This window comes from Narcine bancroftii, chromosome 5 (genome assembly GCF_036971445.1).
Source record: "Narcine bancroftii isolate sNarBan1 chromosome 5, sNarBan1.hap1, whole genome shotgun sequence".
In the NCBI taxonomy this organism is placed as follows: domain Eukaryota; kingdom Metazoa; phylum Chordata; class Chondrichthyes; order Torpediniformes; family Narcinidae; genus Narcine; species Narcine bancroftii.
The window spans coordinates 228,651,650-228,665,826 of NC_091473.1; the positions used below are offsets into that span (position 1 = coordinate 228,651,650).

Genomic DNA, 14,177 nt, shown 5'->3' on the forward strand with positions numbered 1-14,177 from the left:
GGTAGGCTAAGCAACTACATAGTGAGCAGAATTTTCAATGTGCGGTTTAAGTAACTCAAAATCAATGAGATAATGGACTGAGTGGGCTGAAGAGGGTGCATTTGATGGTGATAAGAGAATGGGAGGCTGGCCAAGGGAGGGTCTTTTTTAGTAAATATGGCTGGTGCCAATGTGGGGTTGGGACCCGAGCACTTCAAGGACACCAGCCCAAGATGAAGTAACTGAAAATGAAGCTTTGTGCTATTTATCAGGGCAATAATGCATACAAAAAGTGGATTGAATTTGTTATTTTGTTAATTATATTTCCCATCTAATTTTGTTTTTTTCCATAAAGACTAGTTTATTAACTGTTGAGTCCCCTGTTCTATTGGCATTGGCTAGAACTGGTGAGTGCCTTGTCCAGGCATACCTGGAACTGTTTAATACAGAAATGAGTATCTTGGCTCCATACATGATGAAGCATTGGAAAAGAAAGGGTACGTCAAAGAGACTCAAGCAGGTATTGTGAGGAAAAGGATTTAAGGTCGAAATTTCAGTTCAAGGTTGTGAACAGGATGCAAAGAATGTAACTAGCTCCTTTCACTTTGTAGATGAAAATTGAAGCTCTTCTGACTTGGGCTTGACAAAGTTGATGTGTGACCAAAGTGGAGACAGATTCTAGCACATTATGTTAAGTTTCAAAGATCTACGAACATACTTCTTAACAATCAATGCATCCAGAAAGGACTTGGAACATTTTTTTTCTATAGATGTAAATTGATTTTTTTTTGGAGAGATGCAGGACAGCAGCAGGCCAACCATTTCAATCCTGCATTCCACTCCAATGGTGACAGGTCTGTCCATGGTATCATGTATTGTCATACTAAAGCCATTCATAAATTGGAGGAGCAACACCTAATATTCCATCTGGGCACTCTCCAACTGCATGGCATTAACATCGAGCTCTCTGGTCTCTGCTAGCCTATTCTCCAGACTCCCCTTCTTCCCTCTCCAATCACAGCCACGCCCTGTTTCCTTCCTTATCCTGTGGGACTGTTCCTCCCTCTGCACCTTCCCATTCCCCCCGTCCACCATTTTGTTTGGCACCTGCCCACATTTTGCTCATACCTTAATGAAGGGCTCAAGTCTGAAACGGCGATGTATCTTTATCTTTGCTCTATAAAGTGCATAGTTTGACCCACTGAGTTTCTCTAGCATTGTTTTTACAGTAAAAGGCCCTTCTGGTCCATGAGCCCTTGCTGCCCAAATGCACACGTGACCCCATACATTTTTGGAATGTGGGAGGAAACTAGAGCACCAGGAGGAACCCCATGCAGTAACTGGAGAAGGTACAAGCTCCCTATCGACAGGGCCAGATTTGAACCATGATCGCTGACGCAATCACACCGTGGTGCTAACCATAATACTCATGGTGCCACCCTTATTATTGTGAACCAAGTTAGACACCCTGGTTTGCATCCATTTATGCCTCCATTTTTAATCAGAATGCATCAACAGCTTTGTTGCTGATAATGTCTGAATGAAATCTTTGATTCCATTATGGGATCCGGGAGATTAAATGGTAATTTGTTGATCAATTTAACAAAGGAGATGCTTTTAAAAAATGGAGATAACTTTGGAATTGGGAAAAGTCAAAGAATCAGAATCAGAATTTATTCTCCTTAGAAAGAAAGGACATAGGGTCTAAAGCAGTAGAATCAGTCTGGGTTGAATTAATTAATGCCAAGGGCAAAACAATTATATTGGCAGTTATATACAGACCCCCAAACAGCAGCCGGGAAGTGTATGTGATACAGTCAGAAATACAAAGGGCATGTCGCAAAGATAACATCAAAATAATTGTGGGAGATTTTAACATGGCAGGGGATGGGGAAGGACAGGAATTTACTGGATCGCAGGAGAGTGAGTTTGTAGAAAACCTAAGAGATTAATTTTTTGAACAGCTTGTTGAGAAACCCACCGGGGATCCGCAGTTCTCGATCAGATCATGTGCAATGAACCTGAGGTCATTAGGGAGTTCAAGGTCTTCGAACCTCTAGGAAGCAGTGACTACCACATGGATGAATTCAATTTCAAATTTGAAAAGGAAAAAAATATCAGATGTATCAATTTTTCAGTGGAATAAAGGAAACTATGGAGGTGTGAGGAAAGTACTGGGTCAGGTCGACTGGAAAAGCTAACTAGTCAGAGGAACAGAGCAGGGTTGGAAGATATTTTGCAAACAATAAAAGGCATGCAGGACAGGAAAAGAAATTAGTCAAAGGAAAGATGGTACCAATGTGGTAACAAAAGAACATAAAAAGCAAAGGGAAGGGCATGCAAGGAAGCTAAAACTAGTGGGAAATCAGAGGATTGGGATTCCTTTAGAAACTTACAGAAAGAAATAAAGAAGGTTATAAGGAAGGAAAAGATGAGTTATGAAAGAAGATTGGCAAACAATATAGAAAAAGATAGTTTTTAAAAAATATATAAATAAAAGAGAGGCGAGTTGACATAGGACCGATAGAAAATGATGCTGGAGAAATTATGGGTTACAAAGATATGGCAGAAGAATTAAATCAATATTTTATGTCTGTATTCACTGTGGAAAACATTATTAATATCCTGACAGAGACTTAAGGGAGTAGAGTTGGATACAGTTAAGATTACTAGAGAAATTATGCTAGGTAAATTAAATGGATTAAAGATAGATAAATCTCCTGGACCAGAGGAGGTACACCCATGGGTTTTGAAAGAGGTGGCTTTGGAGAACGTAGATCCATTGGTAATATCCTTCCAGAAATCAATAGTCTCTGGCATGGTTCCAGGGGATTGGAAGGTTGCAAATGTGGTTCTGTTGCACAAGAAAGGTGGGAAACAGAAAAAAGGAAACTATAGACGTCGGTGGTTGGGAAGGTATTAGAGTCGATCCGATCCTCAAGGATGAAATTATGAAATACCTGGAAATGCATGACAGGATTGGTCCTAGTCAGCATGGTTTCTTAAAGGATAGATTCTGCCTGACTCACTTTTTTGGAGTTTTTTTGAAGAAATCTCAGGTAGGGTAGACAAAGGGGAGGCTGTGGATGTTGTATATTTGGATTTTCAAAAGGCTTTCAATAAGATGCCACATGTTAGGCTGATAAATAAGATGAAGTTCCATGGAATTACAGGGATGCTATTAGACTGGATAGAAAATTGGCTGATTGGCAGAAAGCAAATGGTTGAAATTAAGGGACCCGTTCAGGATGGCTGCCTGCAACAAGCGGTGTTCCGCAGGGGTCGGTCTTGGAGTGGCTGCTATTTATAATTTGTATGAACAATTTGGATTGTAGAATGAATGGTTTTATGGCCAAATTTCGGAATGACACTGTGATAGGTGGCGGAGCAGGAAGTGTTGAAGAAACCGTAAAATTGCAGAAGGATAGAGACAGATTGAGAGACTGGGCAAAAATATGGCAGATGAAGTACAAAGTTGAGAAGTGTTTGGATCTACATTTTGGCAGTGGAAATAAACAGGCATGGTACTATTTGGATGGGGAGAAAATTCAATTCTCGGAGGTGCAAAGAGATCTGGGCGTCCTTGGGCAGAGTAATGTAACAGTTAATGCCCAAGTGGGATTGGTAGTGAAGAAGGCGAATGCTATGCTATCATTCATTTCAAGAGGTATAGTGTATAAGAGGAGAGAGGTGTTAATGAGACTCTATGGGGCACTGGTGAGACCCCATTTAGAGAACTGTACAGTTTTAGCCCCCTATCTTAGAAAAGATGTAGACAATAGACAATAGGAGCTGGAGTAGGCCATTTGGCCCGTCGGGCCAGCACCGCCATTTTAGATCATGGCTGATCATTACCATCAGTACCCCTTTCCAGCCTTATCCCCATAACCCTTAACTCCGTTACCCACAAGAGTCTTATCTAACTCTCTTTTGAACATAGTCAGCGAATCCGCCTCTACCACCCTCTGTGGCAGAGCATTCCACAGATTCACACTTCTCTGGGTAAAAAAATGCTTTCTCATCTCCGTCCTAAAGGGCCTACCCTGTATTCTTAAACTATGCCCTCTAGTCCTTGTCTCCCCCATCATTGAGAACAAGTAATCAGACTTCACCTTGTCTATCCCCCTGATGATTTTGTAGACCTCAATCATGTCCCCCCTCATCCTTGTTGTTGGAAAGAGTACAGAGGAGATTCCTGGGATGCAGGGACTGGAGTTATAGGGAGCGTTTGACAGCTCTTGGGTTGTATTTGTTGAAGTATAGGAGAATGAGGGGGGAATCACATTGAGACATTTTGAATATTGAAAGGTTTTGACAGAGTGAATGCAGATAAGATGTTTCCCTTGATGGGTGAATTGAGGACAAAGGGGGGGGGGGGGGGTCATAGTCTTAAAATTAGAAGTTATCTAATTAAAACAGAGAGGAGGAAGAACTTCTTTAGTCAGAGGGTCGTGGATGTGTGGAACTCACTGCCGCACAAAGCAGTGGAGGCCAGATCACTGGGAGTATTTAAACAGGAAATGGATAAGTATCTCATTAGGTATCAAGGGATATGGGGAAAAGACTGGAAATTGGAACTATATGTGAGCATAATTCAGCTTAGTGAAGAGTCACAGAACAGACTCGATGGGCCTTATGGCCTGCTTCTGCTCTTTTAACATGAATTTGTAAAGCCTTGACATTCAGTGTTTTGCAGGGAGCATTTTTAGTCCAAAAATACATATTTATAACCATCTTTCAACATAGTATATATTTAAAATTAAAATAATAATTGTGCACAAAAAGTAAGGCCATGTCTTTGGTTCATTGATTATTCAGGAATCTGATGGCAGCGGGGAAGAAGCTGTCCTTGTGCCATATTGTGTGCTCATCTATAGGCTCCTGTACCTTTTCCCTGACAGTAACAGAGTGAAGAGGGCATGGCCTGGGTGGTGGAGTCTTTGAGGATAGAGGCTGCTTTTTTAAGACACTACCTCATGTAGATGTCCTCGATGGAGTCTGGTGTCTGTGATGTAACAGGCCGAGTAAATAACCCTCTGGAGTTTATCCTTATCCTGAGTGTTGGTGCCTCCATACCAGGCAGTGATGTAAACAGACAGAATGCTCTCCACGGTACACCTGTAGAAGTTTACGAGAGTCTTCGGTGACATACCGAATCTGCTCAGACATCTCACAAATTATAGCTGCGGGCGAGCCTTTTTGTGATTGCATCAAAGTGGAGGCTCCAGGACAGATCCTCGGAAATATTGACACCCAGGAATTTGAAATTCTTGACCCTCTCCACAACTTAATCCTTGTCATGTTCCCTGACTTCCTCCTGAAGTCTACAGTCATCTTGGTTTTGCTGACGTTGAGCTCAAGGTTGTTGTCGTTACACCATTCAATGAGCTGATCTATCTCCCTCCTGTACACTTCCTCATTGCCGACAACTGTGATGTCATTGACAAACTTGGAGATGGCATTGGAATTGTGTTTGGCAATACAGACGTGGGTGTATAATGAGTAGAGCAGAGGGCAAAGCACAAATAAGAGAAATAATGTTCAAGGGTATGATGAGAGCAATACAAAAGACCAGGTTTGGTTGAGGAATGTGTGGCTATTTGTGTGTTATTCCAAGTTAGTCTGTGTGAGTGTGCGGTCTGTTGTGAATTGCCTGTGTGTAAATAAAAACCACTGTTTGTAAATAACACGTATCCAGCCTTGATTCTCTTTGAACCTGTTGTACCTATTCTGAACACACCAGTACAGTCAGATTTCAAATTTATTTCTGATTTATTGTCAGAGTACATGCATGACATCACATGCAACCTTGAGATTCTTTTCCTACAGGAGAGGCAGAATTACCACTTATTGGTAACGTAAAGAACTGTACTCAACATGCACATGTAAACAAATAAATAAATGTAAACAAATTGACTGTGCAATGCAGAAAGGACAAAAAAAATCCATAAAATGCAGAAGTAAGAGTCCTTAAATAAGTCCCTGATTGAATTTGTTGTTGAAGTGCCTGATGGCGGAGGGATTGCAGCTGTCCCTGAACTCAGTCTTGCATTCCTCATGCATCAGCAGATAGAAAACAGGAGCAGGATTAAGGTTTTTAGCTTTCAGTCTAGTTCTTCATTTCAAGCGGCATGGTTGGCGTAGAGATTAGCATGACACCTTTACAGCGCCTGTGATCAGGACCAGACCGGAATTCAAATCCCACGCTGTCTGTAAGGACTTTCTCCCCATGTCTGCATGTTTTCCCTGGGGGTCTGGTTTCCTTCCTTCCACCATTTAAAACGTACGGGGCGGGGGGGAGGGCGGGTGTAGGTTAACAGGGCGTAAATTGGGCAGCACGGACTCGTGGGCCGAAATGGCCTGTTACTGTGCGGTATGACTAAATTTTTAAGTAAACATTTTAAATTTAAAAAAAATTAAAATTAAAAAATTTAACCTCTCCTATTCCCAACTTTTCACATTATGCATTTTATTTTGCATTAAGAAATATATCTAACTCCTCCTTGATACTCTCCAACAAGATCAATTCTGGTTCTTTGGCCAGAATGTGTGATGCCTTTTCAGTATCATTGGTACTTTCTGATTTGTCCCCCATTCTTTTGGGATTCACTCTGCAAAATCTCCCTGTTATCAGAACCACTATCCTTGCGTGACTTGCTACCGTTCCTGTGAAGCAGCTCAACTTATTGAAGGTTAAGGTAAATAACTGCACGTTGTAATTGCAGACTCACTGCCACTGATGGTCAAGTGCAAAAGACCACACTAATCTTCCCAGGGCAATGACCTTCGGTCAGTATTTTGAATAAAATTGGCTAAATCTTCACTGAATCTGAATCAAGCCAGGATTTTTTTGGTGGGTGTGACCAATGTCTTCCACAACAGCTTCAGCAGAGCGAAGATGTGGGTCACTCATGCCTTCATAACTGAAGAAGCTACGTTTAGGAAATTGAGTTCCTTAACGAAAAGGTACTAAAAATCTTTAAATTGTGTAATCATTAATGAGTCATTTCCTTGGGTATGAAATAATTAGAAATATTGTTAATAGTTAACTGAACAAAATGAAGGGGTGTAAGTGGTCCACATACTTTTTGAACCATTGAACATGTTCCTGCACAGTGATTTGTCAACTCATGCTTTTGAAGGTTTTTACACAAGGCTACCATAATGTTAATGAGTGGTATTGTCCCCTTGATGGATACCAATAAGCACAGTAAGTTCATTTACAGGACTGCTCAGTGCTCATCTTGTAAAACTGATGCAGGATGAATGATCACGAATAGGGAATGCAAATCCAATGGGTTTTGTTAATGCATCTTAGTGAATTGAGTTCCTCAGTTGCAAAGATCTTTCTCTTAATTGACATAGCAGCTGATGCTGTTCTCATTTCGCCTCCCTCTTGTATTTTTCAGCCTCAGTGCTATTCCAATTGGATTCATTATAATTTTTTTTCTTAAAGACATAAAAGAAAGAAATAGAAGTATACACTAAAACCTTGGAATCCGGAATGGTAGAGGCCGGATTATTTATTTTCATGTAGCTTGAGACTTACAATGCCTAACTGATACATCTGCATTTAGAAAAAATAGTTTAAAAAAAAAACTTTCCTGTACTTGCATTTAACAAACTTGACTTACATGAATATACAAACCGGAAAGTATTTTTACTTCATTTTCAGTCACGTTCTTTGAAAACATTTAACTTTCGATGCATTTGCAGGTTCTTCCCCCTCCACAGAGCCGCCCGAAAGACGAACAATAGCATTATAGAAAATTAACACCCCATCCCCCCTTCAGGTTTACAGATAAAGCCTCTGACTCAGCAGGGATAAGGAGACATTTTAAGAGAATCACCCCAACGGCGAGTGGCATCAATCAACTCTTAATCCTGGGCGTCGCCATTGTTGTTTCACATAACTTTATTCAAACAGTTGCTACAAACAAAGCACAACCAAGGCCCTCTGCTGACTGAATATTTGCTCCCATCTTTGCTAAAGGTTTATGTGTTACTTCAGGGAACATTTACTTATCCAATTTTAAACTTACATATTTTTACCTATTATTTTATTCTTTTTTTTATTGTTTTCCTTTTTTTGCTGGTTGCTTAAGGCTTAATTAATTGCTTTAACTCTGGAAACCAGGGGTTTGCCTGTGTAATAAATTGCATTGAAGGATGTATTAATATAACCATACTACTGTTCTGGTACAGTCTGCATTCTTTTCACAATGTCACTTCACTATTATACTGTTTGCGTTTCTTCAGTCCAAAAGCATAATCTTTGCTTTGGTTGTTTATGATCATAGGAAAAGGTTTGGGAATCAGAGTACAATGGCATGTGGATGTCAGCCCACAGCTGGGGGTGTGCGCACAAGCAAAAGAGTGAGTGCCACTTGTGTACGTGCCCACCACTGTGTGAGCCCTTACACCTATGCAGCAGAGCCTGGTATCCAGTCTTCTTGTTTCCCTTTGACACTGCATTAATGCCTTGTCCCTTAAAAGCTGCTTAGTAATTAGGGTGCAACTGTATTCCCTGTTAAATCAGCCGCAAGGATCTTCCCTCCTCAAAATGTAGATTTGGATTGACTCATGGAGAGTCTCCACGGCCTAGAGGGACTCACAGGATGTGATACTGCCACCTTGAATGAAATAGGATGGGCAGGCTAAAGAAGTGAGGGACACATGACGCATGAGGGAAGATGTCTCACTCTGACATGAAACCAGGGCACTACAATCGGCAGTGTATGCAAAACAACCCTGGAAGTGAGAGATGTGGTGAAGGAGGACTTCAAACTTTGGAAAAATCCATGTATGTGAGCTGCAGGGGGACACTATTAATGTCTGGACTTCGAGGATCTGTCTTTCAGATCAGAGATTCTCTCAAAGTCCTAGTTATCCTCAAAGACAATGATAAAAATCCTCCAAAGGACAACAAGAATATCCGCCTTGGTCTTTGCGCAATATTCATCTCTCCATCAGAACCACTAAAACTGATGATCTCTTCGATCATCACCTGAATGCAGTGCGTGAGATCTTGCCACGTGCAAATTTGCTGCTGTGTCACTGCCCGACAAAAGTGTTCCAACGGTGGAAATGTATCTTGAGGTGATGTTACAGAAGTATACATGATAATTTTTTTTTTAACCCCTTTTGAGATTGAGATGTTGAAATGTTAATTTCATGAAAGCTCATAATGGTCTTTCATCAACTTCTTTTGGCCAACATGTTGTATTGTTGCTAACATGAAATAAACTCAATCACGTGTCATACTTAAACTTCATATGTGGAGAGTTATAATTTAATTGATGGAATGAACACACATCAACATACAGAGCTGTATAGAACTGCTCTTAGTAATGAGCGAACATCCAATCATATGCCTTAATGGATCAATTAATAAAAGTTTAAGACTCGAATGTCACAAATCAAATTTGTAATATTCAATAATGACGAATACAGAAGAATGTAAAAGGGTTACATTTAACAGCACCTCAGCATCAATAAGCACTCTGTCTCAGATTAACTTTTGAACTTCAAATGGGACAAATAACACTGGAGAATGATGATGTTATTTACTGAACACTTTTGTGTAATTTATGGATTTTGGGCTGCTGATCTTTCTCCTATTGCGTACCATTTTTTAAGATATAACCTATTTTGTGATGTCTTGTCATATTTCAAGTCTACTAGTATATTGCCCACAAAGCAAGCTGTTTTCTTAGTCCAAGCAGGTGCTATGAAAATATTGTCTTAGGCCTGAGCATGCTTAATGTAGACGTGCTATAAAAGCAGCTCACATAAATAGATACTGTGCATTACACTGATGTACCCTATACGCTGTTGTTTAGATGATCCTGGAATTTCAATCTAAAATGTTGGTTTGAGTGATACCCTTTGAATAAGATGACACCCTTAAATCTGGCTGCTGACCAGGGGACGCTGTTAAAAGCAAATCACAAGATTTGAATTCCAAATTATCATTAAAAGTTTTTAACTTTATTTGGATTTTTCAAAATAAATCACTGTCGGCTCTTGTAACAGGACGCTTAAAGCCTGTTCGGAGCCAACAGCAGTTGAACTGGGCAGATGGACCCTGTGAAGGAGTGCTGAGACTTCACAAATAACCAATGGGGTGTGCGCAAGATTGCGTTGGAGCCAGCAAGAAGATGCCAGTGGCGCTGCAACTTCGTCGCCAAGGCAGGAATTTAAGACTCTTTGTCTAGGACGACCCAATTTTAATGTGAATATTTTAAGTTTTGAGGATCGTCCTATACAATGGAATATATGGGTAGATTAAACACATGTTAATGAGCATGTTCTTCAGGTGATAGCATAGAGCAGTGGTTCTCAACCTTTTTCCTTTCCACTCACATACCACTTTAAGTATACCCAATGACATAGGCGCTCTGTGATTAGTAAGGGATTGCTTAAGGTGGTATGTGGATAGGAAGGGAAGGTTTGAAAACCACTGTTTTAATTGTACCTAATTAATTCATTATCTGCACGGCTTCAGAACTGCAAAGGAAATAACCAATGACCATTTTTCTCAAGCAAAACATTTCAGTCACAATTGGGTCTAGAGCAGTGGTTCTCAACCGCCCCTTCCCACTCACATCCCACCATAAGCAATCCCTTACTAATCACAGAGCACTGATGGCATTAAAGTGGGATGTGAGTGGAAAGAAAAAGGTTGAGAACCATTGGCAAAGTGTGTGTACTTAAACAATAGCATTTATTGTTTTCAGGAAGATTTAATACAGCAGGAATGGCTCGTCAATGTCGCAACAGCTGCAATCCATTCTGCTACATTTGTGGCGAAGATACTCTTTATGCTAAATTCAATAAAAGTTAATTTAATGTTTCTCCAACATCCTACAGAAGACAGCAAATCTGAAATTAATTTTGTGTTCAGCTTGAAGTTGTCAGTTATAATCCTCAATTTATTTTCATGAAGCAAAGCCTTTGGAAAACGATTGTTGTCCAGTATTATGTGTGCACCTTGGCATTTGAAAAAGCGTTGGAGACACTGCAGGCATTCATTGTGCCTGTGGCCCGTGTGAAGACTTGCAGAACTGGGTAGATTGCTCTGAATTATTCTGTGAGACCGGAATGTAAATGCTCTCTCCTGGAAGCTTGCTGATACAAATGAAACAATCTCGAGATCAATAACTGCTAATTTAGTTGGATACAGAAGGTCATAAATTATTAAAATCTCAATTTAGTGAAAATTAGTCTGTTGGAGCAGCACAGATTGCAATCTCTTCCTCATCACGAACAAACAAAACATTGTTACTATTCAGGAGAATCTAGATGTGACTTGGACAGTACAGTATTTTTTGAGGTATTAATTTGAGCCAGGAATTCCTCGATGTGAGCAGCCAATCCACACTAGTTAAGTGCAAGGCCGTGCATGACTCGTGTCCTAATGAGAGTAATATCCAAGGCATCATGAGAATTATGTGCCTCATCCACCTATGATAAGCTCGTAAATTTTATTACTTCGCTGCCAACTTCCACCCTGACCTTAAATTGACTTGGTCCATCTTTAACAACACTCTGCCCCCATCTCGGGAGACAAACTCTTGAAACGTGAAACACGAAAGTCTGTAGATCCAGTGACTGTAGTGAAAACACACTGAAATGCTGGAGGAACTCAGCCAGTCTCGCGACGTCCACAAAAAACATATGTTGCTGAAGTTTTGGACATGAGGCCTTTCTTATAGGAATAGGTACTACAAACATACCAACTCCTACAGCTATCTCAATCGTACCCTTTCACACTCTGTCCCCAAAAGGATTCCATTCCTTTCTCTCAATTCCCCTGACTCCATAACATTTGCTCCCAGGCTGAGATCTTCCATGCCAGATCATCAGAGATGCCCTCGTTCTTCAAATAATATGGCTTCCCCTCTACTACGATCAACTCAGCCCTTAACTGTATATCCTTCATTACCCACACGTCTGACCTGGGTCCCACCACCCCCATGCACAACAAGGACAGGATTTCTCTTGTCCTCACCTACCACCTCACCAGCCTCTGCAGCCAACATATCATCCTTGATCAATTCCACCAGTTCCTCCCCTCTTCACCTTCTGCAGGGACTGCTACCTCCATGATTCCCTCATCCATTCCTCCCTCCCCACTATTAACCACAGAGTCAAGAACTGAGGGCACGATAGGCTTTAATACACACAAGACTTAGGCTGCCCCGGATCCAGGTACAGGAATCCTGGAAAGGGGGGCTTGACCTTTATGGCCAGGACAAAAAGGAAGGAGACATAGGGGATGAGTCATTAGATGGCGGGCCAGCCTCATATGTACAGTATCCGATTGGGACTATATACAGTGGAGGAAAACATATCAAAACACCCCCTTGGCACCCACCTCTGTGACCACAGGAGATGCTCCACTTGCACCCACACCACCTCCCTCAGCACCATTTGGGGCCCTAAACAGTCCTCCCAAGTGAAGAAACAGGAATCTGCAAGGCTCTTCCATTACATATGGTGCTCCTGTTGAGATTTCTTCGATATCGGAGAGGCTGGAAAAAGACTGGGAGGTCACTTTGTTGAGCACCTTGGCTCTGTCCGTCACCATAGCATGGATCTCCCAATGGCCATCTATTTCAATTCTCCATCCCACTCCCTTGGTGACATGTCTGTCCATGGTCTCATGCACTATGAGACTGAGACCACGTGCAAATTGGAGGAGCAATACCTTGTATTCCAACTGGAAACCCTCCATCCAGACGGTACAACATCGATCTCTGTTTTCCATTAAAACCACCCTCCCCTTCCCCCATCTTTCCCATGTCTCATCCTAAAGCTCTGAATATATCTTTCCTTTCCCCCCTCTCTCTCCTTTTAAAGTGCTAAAATAAATTCTCACCTTTCGTCTCTCCTGTCACTTTATCATGTACAATTAACACCATTCATCAGTCGGTCTGCAATCCTCCCTCTCCCCTTCCTATTCTTTCTTTTTCCCCAGCTTTTGAATATAGATGCCTGTCTCTCTTTTCACTCAGACCTTGAGGAAGTGCTCAGGTCTGAAAAGTTGATCATACGTCTTTACCTCCTATGGATGCTTCGAGACCACCTGAGTTCCTCTAGCATCTATGTTTTTCCTGCAATCTCAACATCTATAGACTTTCATGTTTCACTCCATTAGAATCAACTATATTGTTATGGGCCCAGCAGCAATAAAAATTCACCAAGACAAATGGTTACTTAAACAAACATTGCTTTGAATTATCTTTCTTTTTTTTTGAAGACTTTATTTAAAATTTTATAACATGAATACAATAGAGAATTACATTTAAAAAAAATTAAAAAAAAAAATTAAAATAGTATGATTACAATATTACATCAGAAAACTACACAAAATAACCCCCCCCCGTTAATTGTAACACAATATTAATAGTCTAACTTAAAATTAGTCCAACCCTCCCCCCCAAATAAATAGTGAAGAGTTAATAAAATTAACAATATTATATATGGAAAAATATACCCACTTACAAAAAAAGAGATAAAACTTAACCTAAAAAAAATTCTAACAACAAAAAAAATTGTCAATACTAAAATATCACGCTTAAACATATATTTAAATCAAACTTAAATGCATATAATTAGCAACCGGAGTCCACTTTAACTTATAAAAAGACATCTTATCCTGAATTGAAAAAGATATCCTTTCCATAGTCAAACAAAATTTCATTTCCAAATACCACTTATCTAAAGTTAGTATATTTCTATCTTTCCAAGTAAGTGCTATACATTTCTTAGCCATGACTAAAGCTAAATAGATAAATGAAATCTGCTAATCCTCTAAACCTAAATCAATTAATGATTGCATGTTCCCTAATAAAAATATATCGGGATCTAATACAAGATGAATATTATATAAACTGTTAAAAATAGATTGAATACCTTTCCAAAACTGTTGCAATCGATCACAAAGCCAAACAGTATGCAAAAAAGTATTGGCCATCTGATCACATCGAAAACAAAAATCCAACTTACTAAGACCAAATTTTTTTAATTTCTCCAGCGTTAAATATAGCTGATGAATAAAATTATAATTAATCATCGCTAGTCTACCATTAATTAATTTCCGAATATTATTCTGACAAATTTCCATCCAAGCTTCTTCAGCTATTTTATGTCCTAAATCTTTTTCCCATTTCAACTTATTTTTATCCCAGTCT

The 14,177-nt window shown here is 40.1% G+C and overlaps 1 protein-coding gene across 20 annotated transcripts in view; it reads left to right on the forward strand.

Moving 5' to 3' along the window:
• The window catches only part of LOC138764999 (ankyrin repeat and SAM domain-containing protein 1A-like), a 335,613-nt gene that overhangs the window by 293,047 nt on the left and 28,389 nt on the right, over nt 1–14,177 (forward strand). For 9 of the 20 annotated variants that reach the window (XM_069941570.1, XM_069941571.1, XM_069941575.1 and 6 more), the window contains one exon: nt 7,773–9,205. The exons of 4 other annotated variants lie outside the window; for them this stretch is intronic. In XM_069941570.1, coding sequence (XP_069797671.1) covers nt 7,773–7,947 — 175 coding nt within the window. In that variant the 3' untranslated portion in view covers nt 7,948–9,205. Of the gene's footprint in view, nt 1–7,772; nt 9,207–14,177 lie in introns of those variants that run through there. 7 more of the 20 variants (XM_069941573.1, XM_069941574.1, XM_069941591.1 and 4 more) reach the window with 2 other exon arrangements.